At 44.0% G+C, this 22,539-nt stretch overlaps 1 protein-coding gene across 1 annotated transcript; it reads right to left on the minus strand.

The window, feature by feature from the left end:
- Positions 1 to 6,308: 6,308 nt before the first annotated feature.
- LOC147613764 (protein WALLS ARE THIN 1-like) lies at positions 6,309 to 22,139 on the minus strand. Its single transcript, XM_086781740.1, has 8 exons — positions 21,398 to 22,139; positions 8,616 to 8,678; positions 8,203 to 8,319; positions 7,596 to 7,851; positions 7,304 to 7,462; positions 7,027 to 7,178; positions 6,752 to 6,940; positions 6,309 to 6,647 (listed from the first exon to the last, which is right to left on the minus strand). The coding sequence occupies exons 1-8, from the start codon at positions 21,655 to 21,657 to the stop codon at positions 6,545 to 6,547; spliced, it is 1,299 nt and encodes a 432-aa protein (XP_086637866.1). The 5' UTR covers positions 21,658 to 22,139; the 3' UTR covers positions 6,309 to 6,544.
- Between the last annotated feature and the right edge of the window lie 400 nt (positions 22,140 to 22,539).

The raw sequence follows: 22,539 nt of genomic DNA on the forward strand, positions 1-22,539 counted from the left end.
ATCTCAACACCCCTCCTTGATGATAGAGACTTGACCTATCTTTGAGACCTAGAGGTCTCTTCTAAGAGTAGGGTTACAAATTTTAGCTATTTCTTCTACCTTGGCTACATCATTAGTGCCACAGATAGGGCATAAAATGTTTTTAGAGGACATTTTTAGAGCTAGAGACATGCCTATGCTAGATGTGTATGCACATTTGCTTTGATTATGCACACATATGTCCGCATACTCATTTGGTTGCACACATACGCCCGCATACTCATTTGGTTGCGGTGTTTTTACAAGAGTTGTATTCTTCTCTTTCACACAAACACATGTTAGTGTGCTCATTTGGTCGCTTGCAAGCGTTACATATTCTTGGTGATTTTTTTTAAGTCAATGAAGATTGCATTGGCGATGCTTGTGCCAGCCCATGTGAATAGGCAAAGTATGCTTTCCAAAATGTGTGATGATTTCCCATGTGAATAGGCAAAGTATGCTTTCCAAAATGTGTGATGATTTCCCAATGAATATACTTATGCCTTTCGTGCTTTTTGTCATGCTAAGAAGGGTCTTACCAATTGAGCTTTTAGCTTCAATAGTAGTGTCTACTTCCCTTACAAAATATCGCTCTCTTTCTACTAATGTGGATTTGAGCACTTAAACAATCAAATGGTTTAAAGCTCTATTTCTCTCTATGCCCTCAAAAAACATCTCTTTCTCTCTCTCACAGGCACATATGCTAAACCTAAAAGATAGAACACTAAGCTAGAAATTAAAGATGATCTAGTTAAATAACCTTCAATCCAATGCTTAAACTTTCCCTAACCTCAAGATAATCACTTGATAGAAAATTGCAACTAAGCTAAGCTAGGAGAGCTAGACCTAGGCTCTGAGACCATGTTGAGAATCATGGATTAAGCTCTCCTAATGATAAAACATTTACCTAACACTAATCTAAGGTGGATAGAAATGAAGAAACTCATAATGAGTGTGTGTGCTAATTAAGATACACTCAAGTACAATTAGACACGAAGATGAATTAGCTTGGATACATAAAGAGACTTGAGATAAGTGCAAGTGATATATTTTCATTGCTTAAAATGTTCCCCTTTTATATGAGGAGAGTACAATTTGGCTTTTCTCTTGCATGTGGGACAATTCTCATTCTCTGTAGCTCTCATGTCACCTCAAATCTCAACAAAGACAAGCTCATATCTATTCAAGGTCTTCCCCCATAGCCACGAACCAAAGGCCTAAGCTCTGATATCAAATGTAAGACCTCCATGCAAGGCAACCAAGGTCTTTGTATCTAGCCTCATGCAAAAAACGTGAGAGAAGAAGACGAACTTAAGAATAGCAAAAATAAACCTAGCTTGGCATACCAAGTTTAACCACCCAACCATTATATATACCAGTGACCACCAGCATCCAGTGTATACCTTCCCGACTACACACCATACCCACATGCCCCCTTATGTCCCCACTGGTACCCACATGCTACACATCACTAGGTCTTTGGCCTACAACCGTCACCCACGAACGTTACCCATTCACACTTATTACTATAAGTGATACTGTGCAATAGTTTTCCCACACAACATCCGCGTGGTGTCCCACGCATTACTAGCATGTAAATCCCACGTAATAGTGCACACGCGTCCCACATGTTACCACATGTCTAGGTCCTAACACAATCCTTGCATCATTTTTAGCATGATACATAACTTCTAGAGTGTTCCAAGCAAGCATGGATCTCCTACAAGAGAAAATGTGTGAAACAATAGACCTTTTAACTGACAAGGCAATCAATGCCAAATCTTGAGCATCATGAGAATCCATCTTTTTTGTTCAGCAGTAATTTGAGGAACTTGTTATTGGATTTGTCGGCCGCCCTGACCCCTTTGAGGAGTAGCAAAAGAAATTGTAGCAGGGCGGGTCCTCTCACCACACTGACATGCCCCTATTATAAGCCCTTTGCAACAAGGACATTTTTTACCATAAAACTCCATAGGGAGAAAATTGACCCATCTAATTTACCCTCTTTGGAAAGAATACCAAACAAATCATTTACAGAGTTGTTGGTGGCCATACCTGATTGCTAGAAAGGAAAGATGTTGAAATAAAGCTTCAATTGAAGTCAACAGTTACTATTGAACTCACTAGAAAGCTATTGAGAAATCTCAGTTAGATCATTGATTTGAGGCTTCAATCATTGGAGATAAAGAATTGAACGATTGGATTGCTGATTGGATTGGGAGGAATCGTCGATTGGACTTCTGGATCGTCGATTAAAGAAAGTGAAATCGAATGATTGCAAAAATGGACAATCCGAGAGGTATGATAGGAAAATCTTGGATTGGATGATTGGAGATGATCGATCAGACGATTGAAAAATCACCGATCGGATGATTGAAGGTCATCAATCGAACAATTGAAAAAGTTGAATCAGACGATTGGAGCAAAAAGCTATGGAAAGCTTGTAAAGTTGTGTAGTATACTTTAATGAAAGCTTTAATGAACCAATTGAAACAAGCTATTGAATGCTTAAACATAAGCTATGGAAGCTTGCACACAGTATGGAAAAAGTCAAAAAACAAAGCTATGGAAAAACTTTGCTCTAATACCACTATTGGATCTCATAGAATGGAGAGCTGTTGAACTCACACACACACAATGTTCAAAGATAAGAACACAAGGGTGTAGAGTGTGAGGGAGAATGGCAAGCTCAAAAGAGAGTGATAAAAACTCTCTATAAGTACAAAGAGAAAGTACAAATGAGCAAGCAAGCCTAAAATGTGAGTAAGGTGCTTACACACAGTAGCTAACCCTAAGGGGCCCATTCACACCTGGATGGCCATGGGAGAAACCCAGTGGGACAAAAATGCCCATGGCATAAGTGCATGACCTCGCACACTGAGATGCTAAAGGTAGCACATGAACAAAATTTGGGCAAGTTCCGAGGCTTTGGCAGAGTAATTTAAGCTTACGGACGCCATAAATAAACACGCGCCAAAGGGAAGTGTTCACACTATAGATTCAACAAATTGAGGTGGTTTGAGCATCCACATCGATAAGGATGGGTTTTCAATGACAAAAGTGTAGAAACAGATTGCTTTTTTATGGAAAATCGTTTTGGCCTTATCTATCAATTAACGCGTAATGTATAGCAATAAAATTTTGTGATGGCACTAGGGAATGCTTAAAAGGCCTAGGGTTATTTATTTTGTAGACCTTATAATAGAGAACTAGACTAAAATGTGGGCATTGAACAAGTGTGAACCTTCCACATCAAGCATATCTACATATGTTTGTCAATTTTTTTTTACTTTGTAATCGATCACACATTCTTTGAGCAACAATCATAAGAGGCAATGGAGTAGGAGGCTATGGGAGAGTGAACTATAAGAGAGGATTGAGTTATTAGAAAGATGTGAGAGAAGGGAGATTGAAAGAGAAGTGATGTGAGAGCGATTGGAGAGGGAAAACTTCTGTCATTGAGGCTTATATGCAAGGAAACAACATCACAAGAGGAAGAGGAGGAGAAAGAGATCTTAGCTAACTTGAAAACTGTCAAAAACAGATTGGACAAAGCCATAGAAAAATCAAGGAGGCCACAAAGGGAACATTAAAGCCTACAAGCAAGATAGGGGCTGCAGCACTTTCAAAACTATAGATATTGGTTGGAAAGAGTTCAAGGAACTCAGAGAAAATGAGTTGAGCATGGTGTTCAACTTCCCAACAAGAAACTGAAGAAGACAAGATAATGCAGTGGATATCGAATTTCATCGACGACTTCAAGCTTGTACCAAATCTGGCAATACAAGCTACTATCAGATTCTTCATCTTGCTCATATCAGTCCCAAACACTTTGGCAAAGCATCCAACACCAAAAATTGCGTCACCTTCAATCTCAGCAAAGGACCTAGTGCAATCGTAGTTCTACAAGTTAAGATTCCTAGTCAAACATTGTCTCATAACATTTGAAGACATGTTTGAGATGCACTTTTAGTCGCCCATACCATGCTAATCCATTGCACCCTATGTTTCAATTTTTTTGACAAATGCTCTTAATTGATTCCAAGGATGAAATTCGAGCTAGAAGGTAACATTACCTAGTCTTTGGAATTAGAGCTATATTCTTTTAAGTACAATTATAGCTATATTTTTTTAAGTACAATGGCACAACTTTGGTATTTTCTCGCAATAGGTGCTTAATGAGATGAAAGATAATGGAGATCTGAGCTCTTATAATGCACAAATCTATGAGCCGAAACCACCTTGTATATACTAGTTTCACAGCACAAGCACCCTTCCCATCATCCAAACTAGAGCTTACCTTCTTGTTCTCTTGATTTGTGAGCTCTGGTGTACTATTTGTGGATGTGTGCATGTTTTGCAAGTGTTGGTACCCACATAGCCCACCATTGCTCCATATCACACAAATCGAGGACCACTACAATGTGGCAATGGAGTGGTAATGCGAGACGTGTAGCTTCAACCACTAACAAGTTGGGAGCTTGGCACTACCATAAGTCCCCTAACAACCATTGCAAACATGAGCAGCCTTCTAGCCTGTTAAGAGTCACGCTGATGCAAGGCACATTATTAGCTACAAGTGTTGCCTAGCAACACCAAAAATAAAGAGACCAATGTGTTCAGCTAACCAAGAAGATGGCACCAAGTCTAGTAATTTTTCCTTTCACAGTGGTGTTTCTCACTAAAATCAGAAGAGCTGCTTTTAGTAACATATTCCCAACCATGGAAACTATTTTACATACAAAAAGAATGTTGCATGTCTTGGAGACCATTCAGCACACGAAAAACTTCTTGATGAGGACTTTTGCTTTTCAAGGAACAAGTTTCGAACAAAGAGCCATGTCCATCCTAGTTTACATGAGATTGTAGGACAAGCAGAGAGGATAGAGAAGAAGAATAGGATGATTAATGTTCAAACATAACGTGTTGAGTGCAACTCGTGTCACCAAGGAGAAGCAGAATGGGTAGGCCACCAAACTGCCATCTAAACCATCACAACAGTAAAGCTACAACTATAGCAACCAATGCTTTTCCCAAGATAGACATCAACCTAGTTAACATCAAATAACCAAGCCCAATACATTCAACAACTCTAATTTTAATGACAAATAGCTCATCAACTTCTGTTGCAAAACATTCACCGTGATTTAACATCTCTTACTTCACTTTGCTAGCTTCTCTTATTTTTTCCCCCTTAGGTTTTACCCTCATTTATATCCATCCAAAATCCTCCATTGCACTTGTTCTCTTCTTGCTCTATTATAAATTTGTCACCTTCGTACTATCAACTACCTTTGACCTCTACCATCTGCATCATGAGACTTTTATTACACATTTCTGCTGCTTGCTCTCACCAATTAGTCCCTTCTTTGGAATTTTGCCATCCAGCTAAAGTGCTTAAAGGTGCAACTCAGTTACCGTACTTTAGGAGTGCCTCAAGGGAATTCACACATGGCAACATGCTGCAATTTTATTGCAGAAACTGAAGCAATTTGATACAATATACAGAAAGGCCAATCTTGTGCCTTCATCATATGAGAATCTTCAACTTTTTGTCATTCAAGGACCCAACTAACATCTATCAAGTCACCATACATTTAGCAGTGTATGTATGATATCTGGTGTCCCCTGCATTACTTTCATATAGATGGAAAATTATTTTGGTCAAGAATTCACCATCACAACCTGGGCCACAATTAGCCCTGTCACCTACCTCTCTAACTTCCTATTCCTATCACCTACCCATGGGATGTTTATGGCTAGCAGACATCTAAGATCGCCTAAGGTGGGGCCTGCTCGTAGGACCGCCTTGCAAGCAAGCTAGCCCCACCTCGGGAGCCAAAATTGCGGACTGCCACCAAGGCAACCACCCTGTATTGGCTCGCAGCAATCGATTCTATTCATACTGTATCACTGTATTCAGCCGTCGTACAAACCGAAACTAGCATATGAATTGTGCAGCTCATACTTGTTGTTTATGTCAATATATGGGGTAGGATAGTTTTTGTTTAAGCATCGATCTCGAGAACTCTAAAACAAAAGAGAACTTTCTACGCCACAAATGAAGATACGGAATGAGTGGTTTCATTTGGTATGAAAGACAAGAAGAAGAGCTCTGAATCTTATCCCCAGCATTCAGAGACTGCCTTCAACCTCAATGCATGGTGCTATGAGTGGTGCTCAAGATGTCCACCCCTTATGTAAGTGTGAGCCATGCCCTTTTTACCTGTAGATTTTTATTTCTGGACTTTTATAAGCATTCACAAGATAAACATTCCACAAAACTATATGTCACAACTTTACTTTGTAGAATCTGCTAAGTGTAGCTGAAAGCTTCCCTCTGCTTTCATGATTACTTCGAAATCTATAGCCATGGCTGGACTCCTGCCTGAGCAAACTAAACACCCTTCTCATAAAAAATTGTCTCATGGTCTTACAAGAAGAGTGTTATCGATGCACATCAACATAAGGGTTTGCAGCTTCTTAACCACCTAAAAATTCAATGGACTGAATTCATCCTAAGTGATTATAAACCCCATTTCTTCAGATGATGGCTGTACATACGCCGTCTACCAGGGTGTCCAGCAACAATCTCCACCTGTTTGCTGCTTACTGTAACTTGGTTCAAGCTGGAAGTATGATATGGTAGTGAAAATGCACAAGATTAGTTGCATCAACTGGCTTGCATATAAAGGAGCTACGCAGACCCCAGGTTTAAGGTTCATTAGAAGACCTGCAAGTTGATACTCCATTGAGAAGGGGTTCTGAAAGCTCCTCTTCAGCCTCCGTAGAGCTAATCAACGCAGGTTGATAAATGGGGAAATCTTTGATACTCTCTGCAAGTATGACATCCCTTCTTTCCCTCGATTTTCCCCATACAACAAGATAAAGACCAATTATGATGAAGAATCCACCTAGCAAGCTGCAGACAACTAGGTTCCAGCTGATCAGTACTTAGGTTAGATTGCCTTGCAAACATGTTCATGATATAAATACATTCCTACTCACCTTCCCAGGTAGAAAGTTTCTTGTAAAAATAGAGAGGACAGTATGGCTACTAGAATTGTCTGAAGTGGTTGATATGCAGCAACAAGTACAGGACCCCCTCGATAGGCACACCACCCCTGCAGAGTCATTGCCACCCCCGAGGCCACAAGGCCCTGCATTCATATCAGCAAGGTGGTGGATTTGGCTTCAAAATTAGTGAATCTAATACCGCAGATGACCTTAACTAAATATGCTCAACCATTTCATTGAACTGCAGCAGGATAGCAGTACCACATACCCCATACAAAATAGCAGGCAAGTCAGAGTAGAGTGTCGCAGCCCATGTGTCAAGGTCTCTCGCTACACACATGGCAATAAGAGCAAGTTGAATGCTTCCAAAGGTGTAAGTGAATGCTGTTGCAGATAATTGAGCAGGATAATCTCTCAGAACTGGGTTCTGCACATGTCAGTAAGGTGACAGGGGGCAATGAGCCATGAGAGAAGTGGCACATGTGCCTCACACTTCAATGAAACGTTAACACCAGGACTGATGGTTCTAAATAGAACAAGAAGGGCACAAGCTTCTCTACCTGTAAGATAAACCAAATGGCCCATGTTGCACAGTTGCCAAGCAGACAAAGAACCCCTAACTGCCAGGATACAAATGAGGAAGTTTCAAGTGTTAACCGGTTCTGGACCATGGGGTGGCTTTGAAAGAAGGATCCTGGAACTGTCACAATTGAAGGACCCTTATACAAGGCAATCAGCATAGCTCCACCCACACCTATGAGTACTCCCAAGGCCTTTGCCTGGCCTTCTCTCCTTTTAATTCGTATCCTCTCTATGCTGGAAACCACAAAGCCAGGCAGATGTCAAAGCCCCGGTCACAAATACTATACAATGTGCACATTGATTCACAAGAAGGGAGGTCAACCTTGACTTACGAAAGTCCACCCACAAAACCTTGTGCCATGAACTCCACTATGCGAAGCTCCTACTCATGGCATCAAAGTACAAGCATTGGTGCAGGTTCTATGTATGCAAGAATGTCTACCTTAGCATGCACAACTAAATTACCTCACTAGAGGCAAAAGGCAGACTTACCCTGACCACGGCTAGCTTGATGTGACGCAAGCCAGTAGCCAAACTGTTACTACCATATACATGAGCTTTGGAAAGCTTAAAGCCAACACTTACCCGAGTGATGCAGCTATTGCAAAGGTCAATGCAGGTGTCAAATTCTGCACAGTGGCAGCGAATGTTGCTGATGTGTAGTAGAGACCGGCAAGAAAAAGAGTTTGGTTGATGCAAATTCTGCACACAAACAGAGGCCATTAGGGTATGAAGCAGGCACCCAGCCTCAACTATGTAGTGCAACACTTCAAGTATCCAATTGGCCACACCAAGACATCAATAAGTATGATGAGAGCACACAATTCTTTAAGGATCCAAGTTGCTAAGCCAAGGCATCATTAGATATCTAGACTATCACCCGTTGCCAAACAAGAAAATAAGACGGTTTCATAAGTGGTGGGACAAATGCATGCACCCTTCACATTGCTTGATAATGCAAACTATTGCTGTAGATCAAATTGTGTTGGAAGAGTTACCCAATTAAGCCACATAAGAAAAATTGTGACAATTTGAAAAAAGTCAGACCAGGCCGCGTTCTCCTACAAAAAGCAAGAAGATAAAATGAGTTACAAATTGTACAACATTGGATATCAAGCATACATACATGCTTAAACAGATAATCAGTCAGGGCGGGTTTATAAAAAAATACTCATCAGTGGACCACATCTTCACTCTCAGGGACATTATTGAACAGACAAGGAAACACTGGCAGCGACTCTATCGTTGCTTTATGGACTTTCCGAAGGCCTTTGATTCAGTCCCGAGATTGCAGGAACTTCACTTCCCACCAGAGATCATGTGGTGTGTGATACCACTATTCGAGTCAATGATCGCAGGGGTTGGGCCTAAAGGCCTTTCAGGTGAGAACCGAGATAAGTACTACCGTCGGGGTCAAACAGGGCTGTATATTGATGAGATCTCTGATTTCATCAATAGATTGAGAGGCACAGCTGTGTTCACGACTGGCCCAGTCTCCCTACGATGGCACCTAATCTTCATATGCAGATGACGTAGTCCTAATTTCAGACTCATCCATGGGATTGCAGAGACACTTGGATGCTTTACACGCCTTTTGTGATGAGAGGGAACTCATGGTGAATCTTGGTAAACCAAGGTCATGCTCTTTGATACCTCATATCAGGTCACAGCCAGCCAGTCCTTCACATTCAAAGGTGATGAGATTGAGCTTGTCAGATCATGTGTGTACCTCATAAGGTTGCTTTCACTAGCCCAATTTTTACCATGCATCCAGCTGCCCGGGCCCACTTGGCAAGAGGATAGGCACCCCTGGCCTGCATGGAGAGAGTGCTTCCAGGGTCACTTTCAGGAGCCTACTACCAAGTGTTGGCTCTTTGACACCTTCTGGCTTGTTGTGCCTCGTGAGGTATGATGCTCCATTCTGGGGGCAGATTGAGCAATTCCAGATGTTTGCCCATGTGTTGGCCATTCACCCTGGCGCCTGACTGCCTGCTGCCTGAGTACAGTATGGGCTGCCGACTGCTGGTTGGTTGCTCCTTATGGCTGCAAACTGGGTTCCCATGCCCTTCCTGATGCTTATGCTGATGATGATGATGCTCGCACCTGACACTAGATGCCATGGTTCAGACTATCACATACATATACTGTCTGTACTCTCGATAGAGATCGCCTCCGGAATTGGCACTTGAGTCATCCAAACAACTTGCATGAGGGCAGAGTGGGTCTTGGTACTCCCGCATTATCAATTGGTTTGATTCACATGATCTTCAAATGAACCATCTCTCTCCACTCCCTACCCCGGTTGGGATCGGGGCTTAGTAGGTGTGAACACCCCCTATGTGTGGATAGGATAAGTATGCCATGTGTCATCAGTTCAATGTGTGATTTCTATGGGTCAAAAGATAAGGCTTCAAGCCTACAAAAGCATGTACTTGGTGAAGGTTCAACACATCAATCAAAATCAATGTGTATGATGATGAGTGCAGAGAGCTATATAGACACCTCCGTGCCCAAAGAGCACTGGGGACCATTACACAGAGACAGGCGAGTCGACAGATGAGGGTCCTCACACGCCGTAAGAGGCGTGCACAGAGATGCAGCCACTGCATGGCGCAAGATGAGAGAACCTCGCCCTCGTACCCCGATTAAGGATCCACACACATGGCACACATATGCAAAGAGCCTCTACCATATCCCTCAGCAGCCACCCATACCATAGCCACAGGAATCCCACCCTACCACCTCTACTTTCTTTACCGCCTCGATGGTAGAGAGAGCTATCCGCTGGTTACAGCATGGGAGATCGGCTGACCACACAGGTATACAGAGTGAGCATCTTATTTATGCAGCTGACACACTGGGACCCTTGCTCACCTCTTTAATAGGGCACTAGTGGAGGGCCTACCAGCTGAGTGGACTATGCACACCACCATGCCTCTCCACAAAGCTGGAGACATGCTAGTCCCCAGCAACTACAGGACTATCATGATTGGTCATTGGCGCAGTGCTCGAGGCAGAGTTGAGCTCATATGCAGAGAAGGAGGGATTGCGAGCACCAGGGCAGGCTGAATTCCGACGAGCTTTCTCCACTATTGACCATATATTCACTCTGAGATGTCTGATTGACCAGGCTAGGGCGCGGGAGAAGAGATTATACTGCTGCTTTGTGGATTTCCGCAAAGCATTTGACACGAGGCCACGAGAGAGACTCTTCCAACGCCTACAGTCATTGGGGATCCCATCAAAGATGATTTGGGGCATCTATGCTTGTCATGTGCACAGTGGGTATCTACCGTGTGCTATACGCATGCAAGACTAGTTTCGAGGCTTGGGGAAGCTTGGAACTAGGCAGGTTGATTGACAAGCAGAGTTAGGGATATACTAACGGGCGGGCACCCAAGTATGGACGGGCGGGCGGCCAAGTGTGGACGCCCGATGACCGGCCAAGAGCCTATAAAAGGGTGGCCAAGGTTAGTTATTGGAATATAGAGAGTCTCGCGAGTTTGTGAGAGCTCTATGGTCTTGGAGCCTGGATCTAGTGCAAACGTGCACCTGCTTTATGCAGCCGAGGCCGGCAGCGATCTCGAGGCCCGCGAGGGTAGCTTCGTGGCGGTATGGGACGTCACGAGGAGGAGATTGGTCGGTACGTCAACCTAGTTAGCTCAGCTCGTGGCTCGGTGGGGACAGCCAAGACTGTGGGCTCGCCCACGGCTGTCATGGTTGGGAGGTGAGTCAGGCCTGCACCCCCTTGCTTGTTTGTTGTTCGTTTGTTGCAGGATTCGAGTTCGAACCAAGATCGATCACGAGGGGATCCGTGGGGATTTGACAGTGGTATCAGAGCATACCTCGTGAACGAGCAAGTCGGTAGGTAGAGAAGAAGAGGTCGAAGAACGGTATGTGTTAAAAAAAAAGCTTGCTGTTTTTTCTGTGCATACTGCAGTTTTCAGAATTTGTATGTGTTTTTTCTTCATCAAAGAACCCCATGTTGATGGAAGATGGTAGTTTTAATAGGGTTGATTGCTTTTGCAAAGAAGAGGTGAATTGTTGTGCATACGCATGAACTGCAGGGAGAGAGAACTGAAAAAAAAAAGAGAGCGAAAAAGCACGTTGTTTTCGATGTTTTTTGGCGCATGAGAGAGAGAGCGCATGAGAGAAGTGTTGAATTGCTTGCAGGCGACCAGATTAGTGCACTGGCGGGAGACGCTAGTTTGCTGTTGGCGGTCTTGCAGGCAGGCGCATGGGCCTACGTGGCCAGGCAGCCAGCCCATGTAGGGGCCTAGGCCAAGCGGGCAGGCGCCCAGGCCAGCCCAGGCCTACGCAGGCGCTCCAGCCAGGCAGCGCAACCAGCCAAGCAGCGCCCAGGCCGGGCCTGCACATCCAACCCAGGCAGTGCCCAGGCGCACGTGGACGGGTGACCACACCTACGCAGGGTTGTCGCAGGCGACGGTTGGCGAAAGCACGCTGGCGAGAAGCGCAGGGCCGGCAGGAAACCATGCGCCGGCAGTGGGTGACGACAGCATGCGCCGGCGGGCTAATCCAGGCGCAGCCGATTTGGAGGGAAGCGAAAAAAAAAACAAGTTAAGCATTACGTTTTTTTTTTTTTAAAAAAAATTAATGCTTTCGTTTTTGTTTTTTTTTTAGGGGAGGTTAAAATTTTTTAAATTTTAAAAGAACCCCCCCCTCTCAAAGGTTTCAAGATGTTTTTTTTTTTTAAAAGCGAATATATATATCCATATATATATATATTAAAATATATATATATATATTTATTCAAGAAAAAAAAGAAAAAAAAAACACAAAAGCTAAAGTAAAAGCTAAGCATAGCTTTTCAAGATTTTTTTTGGCTTTTGGGAAACCTTTATAAACCCCCTCACGTGGGCTTCTTGCCACACATCTCTCGAGTTCTCAAGTTCTCAAGTTTTCAAGCTCTCAAGCTCTCGAGTTTGCTTGCACTTTCATTGTGCAAAGATTGAATTCTCTCTCCACGTACCCTCTTCATGATGTCGACCCAAGAATCAGAGTTGGAGCCCCTCGTGGAACACGAAGGCTTGCCGGCTACGGAAGGCACTGATGCCGATCTTTTTGACGAGTTTGTGTCAAAATCAGATTTCCAAGAGTTCAAAGTAGCTCTCGAAGCTTCTTCGGCGGAACGTCAGGCACAAATCGCAGCCCAGATGCAGGCTTTGCAGAACTCCATCGCTCTCTTGACCACTACCCTCTCTACTTTCTCGGGAATGGATACCTTGGCTTCTGCTTTAGGCCCCAATATTACTCCGGAACCGTTCGGGGGCGAGCAAAAGCAGCGAACCAAGGAGATCGTGGACACTTGGCTACACAAGTGGCAAGTTCACTTTCAGTTTCATCCATATGATGATGGAAAGAAGATACAGTTAGCAGCAGGTTTCCTGTCTGGCAAAGCTTTGCTTTGGTGGAAGGAACTGAACCCAAAGCCAACGACTTGGGCACAATTTGAAGACATTTTCAAGAAAGAATTCCTCAAAAAAGAGGATGATTATGATGTTGTTGCCCGGTTTTCAGCTTTGACCATGACCTCGCAGCACCTCACTTATGAGGTCTGCCTCCAGAAGTTTCGTGACTTGCAGATGAAAGCTACAAAGATGGATCCCACTACTCTGTTGGGGTTTTTCGTAGCTGGTTTACCCGACTCGTACCGATTACAGGTTAAAAATAACAAATGTAAAACATTGGACGAGGCCATTCATTCAGCTCGTATCTATGATGATACGATGGTCTCTTCCAAGTCAAAACCCGTTACCGAGCAGGGGAACAAGCATAAAAGAAAGTTCTCCGCACCTATGGCTAACATGACTGAAGGCAAGTCTTCGGACCAACCTTCGAAGAATTCCAGTTCGACACCAACGAAGAAGAAACGACTCCTTAGGGCTTTGAAGCTCAAGAAGGAAGGACGTTGTTTTATCTGTGAAGAAAAAGGACACATGCGTAATGAATGCCCGAAGCAAAAGGGTACCAAGTCAAACGCAGGACCCAAACCAAAGACAGCTAACCAGTTGTCTTTGACAGGTACGTCAATTACTGTACTTTCTCGCCCTAGTACTTGTTCTGATTGTCTGTTCAATTCTAAGGTATTTGGCATGCATGATCTTCTCCGAGTTTATGGAGAAGTGAATGGCCATAAAATTCACATTCTTTTAGACCCTGGCAGTTCGCATAACTTTGTTAATTACAAACTTGTGCAGAAATTGAGTCTTGACACGACACTCAGCGACCATACCTATGAGGTACGTCTACCTGCGGGCAGACAAGTTTGGGATCGCAAGGTCGAGATGCTTCCAATCCAAATTCAGGACTACAAAGATACTCTGGAATGCTATGTTATGCATCTGGAAAATGTAGACTTGTTATTAGGGATTGAGTGGTTTAAGACTCTTGATGTCCAGATAGATTGGTCTAGTCATATTTTTTCTTTTCAGCATAGGGACACCAAGTATAGTATTTTAGGTGATTGTATCCATCCCTCTCAGGGACCTCTTGTAAATACTATTGATTTTGGAAATATAATGGATTCTTCTTTGTACACCGCTTTCCATTGTGTATTGATTCCACTTTCTTCTTTTCTCATTCCTTCATTGGATGTGAATGAATTAAGTGTGTTTGAAAGCAAAGAATTACAGTAGATACTTGATTCGTTTCAAGATGTATTTCCTAAGGAATTGCCATCGGGTTTACCACCTGAACGGGCAGTAGATCATCGTATTGACTTGATCCCTGGTGCTCATCCTGTGAGTATTCCACCTTATAGGATGAGCCAAGCTGAGGAAGATGAGTTGGCTAAACAACTCGAAGATTATTTGAGGATGGGCCAGATCCGTCCAAGTAAATCACCTTGGGGTGCACCTGTGTTGCTTAGGAGAAAGAAGGACAATACTTGGAGAATGTGTATAGATTACAAAAGATTGAACAAGCTGACAATTAAGAACCGTTATCCTCTCCCTAGATCAGATGACCTAATTGACCGATTAGCAGGAGCGAAATATTTCTCGAAGATAGATTTGCGTACTGGCTATCACCAGATACGTATTCATGAAAGGCATTCGAAAGAACCGCCTTTCGGACTAGGTATGGCCATTACGAGTTTCTCGTATTACCTTTTGGGTTAACCAATGCTCCAGCCACTTTCCAGCAAATGATGAACGATCTTTTTCGTGAACATTTGGGGAAATTTGTGGTGGTGTTCCTGGATGATATTTTGATATATAGCCGTACTCTTGAGGATCATGTCAGACACCTCACGATTGTCTTATCTATTTTAAGACAGAATCGACTATATGCTAAGTTGAGTAAATGTGAGTTCTTTATGACCGACATCATTTACTTGGGACACAAGATCACTAGAGATGGATTGAGCATTGACTATGACCGAGTTCAGAAGGTTTTGGACTGGCCTATACCGCGAACAGTGAAACAACTTCGTTCTTTTCTCGGTTTTGTAGTTTTTCTTAGGAAATCTGTACAGGAGTACTCTCAGCTCACACTATCGATGACCGACTTATTGAAAGGTCATCAGTCAATCAAGTATGTGTGTGATGCGGATGATTTGAGAGGAAGGAAAGCTCGTTGGGCAGAGTTAATGCAAGATTTTGATTTTGAGATCCGTTATCGGAAAGGGTCCATGAATAATATTGCAGATGCGCTTAGTCGGATTAGAGAGGTGAATACTTTGTCGTTCACCGAGATTTCTACTGACTTATTTCAGTCATTGAGAGGGCTTTGCAGGACTGATAGTTATTTTGGTCCATTTTGGCAGAAGATCCAGGACGGGAGCTCATTGATTGACCAAGACTCGGTGACTGTGCAGTCTACCATTCAGGCTGCAGGAGGTCAGTGGATGATTCGGAATGGTTTACTATTCCGTAATGACAAAATTTGTGTACCACAGATCCCGGACATTAGGTCCAAGATTCTGAGGGAGTGTCACGACGCCCCTTCTGTTGGACACCCTGGGGTACATAGGACACTATCTTTAGTGAAACACACTTTTTATTGGCCGAAGATGAAAGGGTATGTAGAAGATTATGTTCTCAAGTGTCAGATTTGTCAGGCAAATAAAGCTGAACGCTTTAGACAGGCTGGGTTGTTGCATCCTTTGCAAATCCCAGGTAATAAATGGGAAAGTATTTCCATGGATTTTATTACCGGATTGCCAAGAACACATCAAGGCCACGATTCTATTTGGGTTGTGGTAGATCGCTTGACAAAGATGGCTAGATTTTTACCGACCCGGAAGAATATTACAGCTACACAATTAGCTCGGCAGTTTATCGAGCAATTGTTTCGACTGTACGGGTTACCGCAGGACATAGTCAGTGATAGGGACTCTAAGTTTACGAGTGATTTTTGGAAACTTGTTTTCGAGAAGTTGGAAACAACTTTGAATTTGAGTTCCTCAGATCATCCTCAATCTGATGGCCAGACTGAAAGAGTGAATCAGATTTTGGAGGATATGCTTCGAGCATATGTATCCAAAAGACAAAGTTCATGGGAGGATTATCTTCCTATGTTAGAATTTGCATATAACAGTACTAAGCATACGAGTACAGGGTTTAGTCCTTTCATGCTTATGTACGGTTTTCAACCAAGATCACCTGTTACAGTAGGATTCTCAGGACTTCAGCATGATGCCGCACGTAATTTTTTGCAAGATATGCAGGAAATGTTACAAGTTGCGAAGGAATCTATTAGAATTGCTCAAGACCGAGACAGGTTTTATTCTAATAGACATCGTTCACCTAGAGAGTTCTCTGAAGGAACGATGGTGTATTTGCGAGTTCCGAAAGATTCCGAGACTTTACGGACAGGTAGATCTCCGAAATTATCCCCTAGATACTGTGGACAATTTCGTGTTACACGACGGATTGGTTCAGTTGCATATGAATTGGATTTGCCTTCTCATGTGAAAGTTCATCCTGTATTTCATGTCAGTAGACTTAAGGAAGTACTGGGTGGAGCAGATCAGTTAGTTACTCCTCAAGAAATTATAGATGTCTAGGACATGACATTTGTTCCGCACGAACCTGAAAAGATTCTTGGCTTTCGTGAACGAAGATTGCGTCATACGCTTATCACGGAATACAAGATCAAGTGGAAGGATCGTGTTGAGGAGGACGCTACATGGGAGACACTGACTTCTCTTCAGAGAGATTACCCTGGCTTTTTAGTGAGCTCAGGAGTGAGCTCTTAGAGGAAGGGGAGTATGTCATGTGCACAGTGGGTATCTACCGTGTGCTATACGCATGCAAGACTAGTTTCGAGGCTTGGGGAAGCTTGGAACTAGGCAGGCTGATTGACGAGCTGAGTTAGGGATATACTAACGGGCGGGCACCCAAGTATGGACGGGCGGGCGGCCAAGTGTGGACGCCCGATGACCGGCCAAGAGCCTATAAAAGGGTGGCCAAGGTTAGTTATTGGAATATATATAGTCTCGCGAGTTTGTGAGAGCTCTATGGTCTTGGAGCCTGGATCTAGTGCAGACGTGCACCTGCTTTATGCAGCTGAGGCCGGCAGCGATCTCGAGGCCCGCGAGGGTAGCTTCGTGGTGGTATGGGACGTCACGAGGAGGAGATTGGTCGGTACGTCAACCTAGTTAGCTCAGCTCGTGGCTCGGTGGGGACAGCCAAGACTGTGGGCTCGCCCACGGCTGTCATGGTTGGGAGGTGAGTCAGGCCTGCACCCCCTTGCTTGTTTGTTGTTCGTTTGTTGCAGGATTCGAGTTCGAACCAAGATCGATCACGAGGGGATCCGTGGGGATTTGACAATGCTTTATATAAGCAGGTCCTCGGGCGCATACGATGCCCCAGGGGGCTCTCTGATGTTATTGCTAGCACCATAGGTGTGAAGCAAGGATGCCCACTCTCTCCTACACTATTTGGGCTATACATTGATGAGATGGCTGACTTCATTGCTCACGGTGGTGGGGACGGAGTAGACATCTTAGGTACCACAGTCCACATTATGCTATATGCAAATGATACCTCGGACGACTAGGATGGAACCCTAGCTGACTCGTCCCGGACTGGGCTCACATGGGACCAGTTTACCCAGGTCCTGCACCTTCTGTACAGATATGTCTACGTGGCATCCAAGTGCGGGATGCACGTGACACTCTTCTTGATTCCTCTTCACCCATTCACACCCCCCCTTCCTAGATCTCTACCTCGACTAACTTCATTGCAAAGTTAATGCAACATACCCATGTTTTACATGACTTACAGGTACGGAAGTTTGAGCTTCAGACACAGACGACGTGAGCTTTGGCTGCACCAGGGGAACAAAGACGACAAGCGGAGCACGAGCGTTTCCTAGAAGCTCTCGAGGCAAGGGCAATATTGATGACTTCCCTGACCCATCTTCATGAGAGGGCGAATTTCAGTAAGTATAATGGTAAACTCGATCCCACATCTTTGTATTTGTATTCTTCGATTCTTTAGTTTGAAGCTTACTTTGTTGCTAGTAAAAAGTCGGATGTGGAAAAAGTTGTGTTAGCTGAAGCTATATCTTGGCGGGCCCCAAATTTGAGGTTGTTGGCCATGAATGGGACCAATTTGTCACCGATCTCAAGAAGTGATTTCTACCGCCTTAATATCGTGAGCGGCTCGAGGATGAGTTTAGAGGATTGCGCCAGAACACACAATCAATGCTCCAACTTGCCAATAAAGTCACTCACCTAGCTTTACAGTTGCAAAATTCAGAGGAGGACAAGAAAGGGAAATTCCTTCGTGGTTCAGACACGCAAATCCAATAGGATGTGCATATGTTTGAACCACCAATCTTTGAACGGGCACTAGCGTTGGCAAAGTGCCGAGATGAACTACAATGGTGGAAAGCCCAAGACTTTCCAACCCATAGCGGCCAAGGCAGATCCTACTAGTGACAAGGGCCAGAAGTCTTCCCCAGGACAGAGCACAGCAACTTTTGGCTCCAAAAATTGAACTAACTTTGGTAGACATACAAGTTGAGGGATTTTGCATAGGAATGACCCGGAGTATCAAGTTTGAGGCTCATGGTGCTCATAACAAGTTAGTCATCCAAGGCACATAATTTGTGCGGGATTTCATGGTTGCCCAGCTTATAGTAGCAAACATAATCTTAGGAATTCAGTAGTTTCACAAATTTCACCCCGATAGACAGGGAACAACACACTTTCCGGATTTTTCAGAATGTGTCCAAGGTCGCAATCGTCATCAAGTGTGAACCAAGCATTCCTAACTTTCCTCTCATCAACCACATGCAAGCTAAACGAGAATTGAGGAAAGGCGCACAAGGCGCATTGATCTATGTTCAAACTGCCCAGATCGTTACCAATGCTTCAGAGAATTGCCAGGTCCTTCATGACCGATTCCAGAAAATTCTAATTGATCTCCACACAAGCTGAGATTCCCCGTGTAAGTTTCCATATCGCTTGAGCAAGGCTATGTGTTGGATATTTCGGAGTTTAGTGGTGTGAACATCCCTGTTAGGACTAGGTTAGAAGATGACACTTGATGCCTATAAAAGCATGTATTTGGGTGATTTCATTATCATAGCGAATATCATTTGAGGGATTTTGCACAGGAATGACCCTGAGTATCAAGTTTGAGGCTCATGGTGCTAAGTTAGTCATCCGGGGTACATAATTTGTGCGGGATTTCATGGATGCCCCACTTATAGGTGGTCTTAGGGATTCGGTGGTTTCACAAATTTCACCCCGATAGATAGGGAACAACACACTTTTCGGATTTTCTGGAACGTGTCCAAGGCCCCGGTCATCATCAAGTGTGAACCAAGCATTCCTAACTTTCCTCTCATCAGCCACATGCAAGCTAAACGAGAATTGAGGACAGGCGCACAAGGCACGTTGGTCTGTGTCCAAACCAACCAGACCGTTACCAGTGCTTCAGAGAAGTGTCATGCCCTTCATGATCAATTCCAAAAAATTCTAATTGATCTCCTCCCAAGCTGAGATCCCCCGTGTAAGTTTCCATATCGCTTAAGCAAGGCTATGTGTTGGATATTTCGGAGTTTAGTGGTGTGAACATCCCTTTTAGGTCTAGGTCATAAGATGACACTTGATGCCTATAAAAGCAAGTATTTGGGTGCTTTCATTATCATAGTGAACATCATTTGAGTTGTGCAATCTCTATGCATTGTTGGCTATCACCTCTCTCTCTCTCTCTCTCTCTCTCTCTCTCTCTCTCTCTCTCTTCTTTCAGTTTTCTTCCGGTTGTTGTATTGTGCACTGAGCACCATCTGATACTCAGAGATACCACATACATTGTACATGGTTTTGTGACACTTTTGTCTCATAGGCCAGTTTCTCTTTGGCATGAGAGAGACGTTAATACAATCTTTCTTTCTTTCTTTCTTTCTCACCACCATCTCCATGGCTTGAGCTTCCAAGTTCCATCTCTATCTCTTTGCACTCTACTCTTGCACATACTCACCATGGATATCTTCCATCCTCCATAGCTTAGAAGCTTTGATCCATGATTACCTACATGGTATCAGAGCATAGGTAACTAATGTCCACCATCATGAAGGCCATCATCATCTCTGTTAAGGCTTTGCTCTCTTCTACATTCTACGTTTTTATCCTCACGCCATCATATGAGAGCTGCGTTAACCTTTGAGATGCGTTTTTTGTCCCAGCCGTAACAAGCTGTTTGTTGCAAGATTCTTTCGCTCTCTACATCTAAGCGCAGCCGTGTTTGCGCCCAGGTGGTAGCTCTCCTTGCCCGCATCTTTGTGACACTCCGCCTTCTCTCTAGCGGGCACCACTCTCAAGCTTGCTTCTCTCCATCATCGCGCTGTTGCCAGTGCTGGCTGCCTCCGCCTTGGCCACTGCCACAAAGCCAGCCTCGCTTGCTCCTACCAACCTCTTCTTGAGCTGCTCCGTCCCGACAACCGCCACCCAGACTGCTCTTCCGGTGTACCTCAGCAACGTCGCCTCCTTCTGTGCCTCCGGCGTCTTTGCGCCTACTTTTTCTTATAAAGAGGACCCCTCTTTTAAACATCCCGAACAGAAACAATTGAAGCAAGTCAGTGGAAGGCTTCTATTTGAAGAAAAATTAGTAAGTTGTCCTTTTTTTGTGTGGATCTAGCAAGATTCCATGTAACGTTTCCACTTTGTAATATACAATAAGTTAAGTAGAGAATCAAGTCTTCTGCTGTCATTTGCTTTCATCTCTCCTGTTCTCTGTATATTTTCAGTTTTATTAGCAATTATAGAGGGAGGATTCCCAGATGGATAGTAACAGCACGGTTATTACAAGAGACTCTACAGTCAGTTTCAACACAGAGAACAAAGAACTACAATTCTCAAACGGTTTAAAAGAAACTGAGTAGCTCACACCTACTGTCTACACAACTGGAGTAGAAGGTCTGCACACCGCTAAGTGGGCAGTACTCAGAGAAGGACAAGCTTTTATTAGCCAAAGCTAGTGGAATCCCTGTCCCAAGGTGATGCATGTGTACAAGCCTGCAGACCCGGAGACCCGGAGAACTTTGTTTTCATTCTCATTCTGGTAATGACCAGATTAACACCTTTCATGGCCATATGCATTCTAATCGGTGCCATAAATAATATCCCGCCTCCCCCTCAAAGGTTTCTCTCTCTCTCACTCTCACTCTCTCTCTCTCTCTCTCTCTCACACACACACACACACACACACACGCACAAGAATGCCTACCCTTTATTTCCCTTTAAAAAAAAAACTAGCTTTATTTCATGCAAAGAATCAACACCTTGATATGATACAATCCTGACCTTTCCAGAAAGAAGGCGAAGGGGGCTATCAACACAGCTGCGATGGCGTTTCTGTACACGGGGAAGACGCTTCTGCTGGTGCCATTGGAGAGGGCAGCACTAGCGAGCACTTGAAAAAAAGCGTATAGAATCTGCACTGCGGCTGCGGCAGCATGCACTCTGACATTCCCAAGAAGCGAGCTATGTTTCGTAGAAAAGTAGGCGATGGAGCCATCGACCTTCAAGAGCAGAGGGCTTCTTTTAAGGTCATTAACATCCATGGCGATCAGACAGCAGATCGCCGCAGAAAACCAATGGAGCGTTTGAAACTTGCTCTGTATCGTAAGGGTTTTTTTTAGTACGGTTAGGGTTTCTTAGTTCTCATTACAAATTAGGGTTTGTGCAGAGCGGAACGTGCTCAAAAAAGTGAGGTAGCTTTCTCTGTATTATGAGGGTTTCGCTAGGGTTTCTATATGTTTTTCTGTACAGGCAGGTTTTCCCGTGTTTCTATGTACTGTCAGGGTTTCTCTGCATTCTGTGTGCTCTTGAGCAAACCTTGCTCTTATGATGCAGACAAAATTAGGGTTTGCGCAGAGCTTGGTGAAGGTATATAGATGAGGAGGCAGCCTGCTTTAAACACACGGAGAACGTGCGTGTGCCATGAGGCAAGCATGGCACTGCAGAAGAAAAAAAAAATCCTGGAGAGTGAAGAGTCAGCCATCCCCATTTCACATCATCACCCACATCTCCCAAAGTGGAGAATCGAGATACTGGGCGGATACTAGGCACGCCATTAAATGTAATGCTTGCCGAGCGGCGTGTAGCTCAACTGCTAGAACTGTCGGGTTCCACGATGAAAACCCGGGTTCGATACCTAGGGGATACACGACAGAAGGAAGCACACACAGCACGCACAAATGCACCCTCTCGAAATATATATATATATATATATATATACACACACACACACACGCAACACATAAGGCTCTAGCTCTCCAGGTGGTTCGCCTTAACCTACCCTGCTCCACCATCCATGCCATCCCCACAAATAGAGAGCGGTGCCAATGCAAAGTTGAGAGAATGTTGTGTAGGGGAGGCAAGCATATGATGAGTAACCTTCAAGCAGAATTATCGTCGTTTGTGAACATGTAGTGTGCACAATG

Source organism: Cibotium barometz, chromosome 43, assembly GCF_041138505.1.
Source record: "Cibotium barometz isolate CiBa-2024 chromosome 43, ASM4113850v1, whole genome shotgun sequence".
Classification (NCBI taxonomy): Eukaryota; Viridiplantae; Streptophyta; class Polypodiopsida; order Cyatheales; family Cibotiaceae; genus Cibotium; species Cibotium barometz.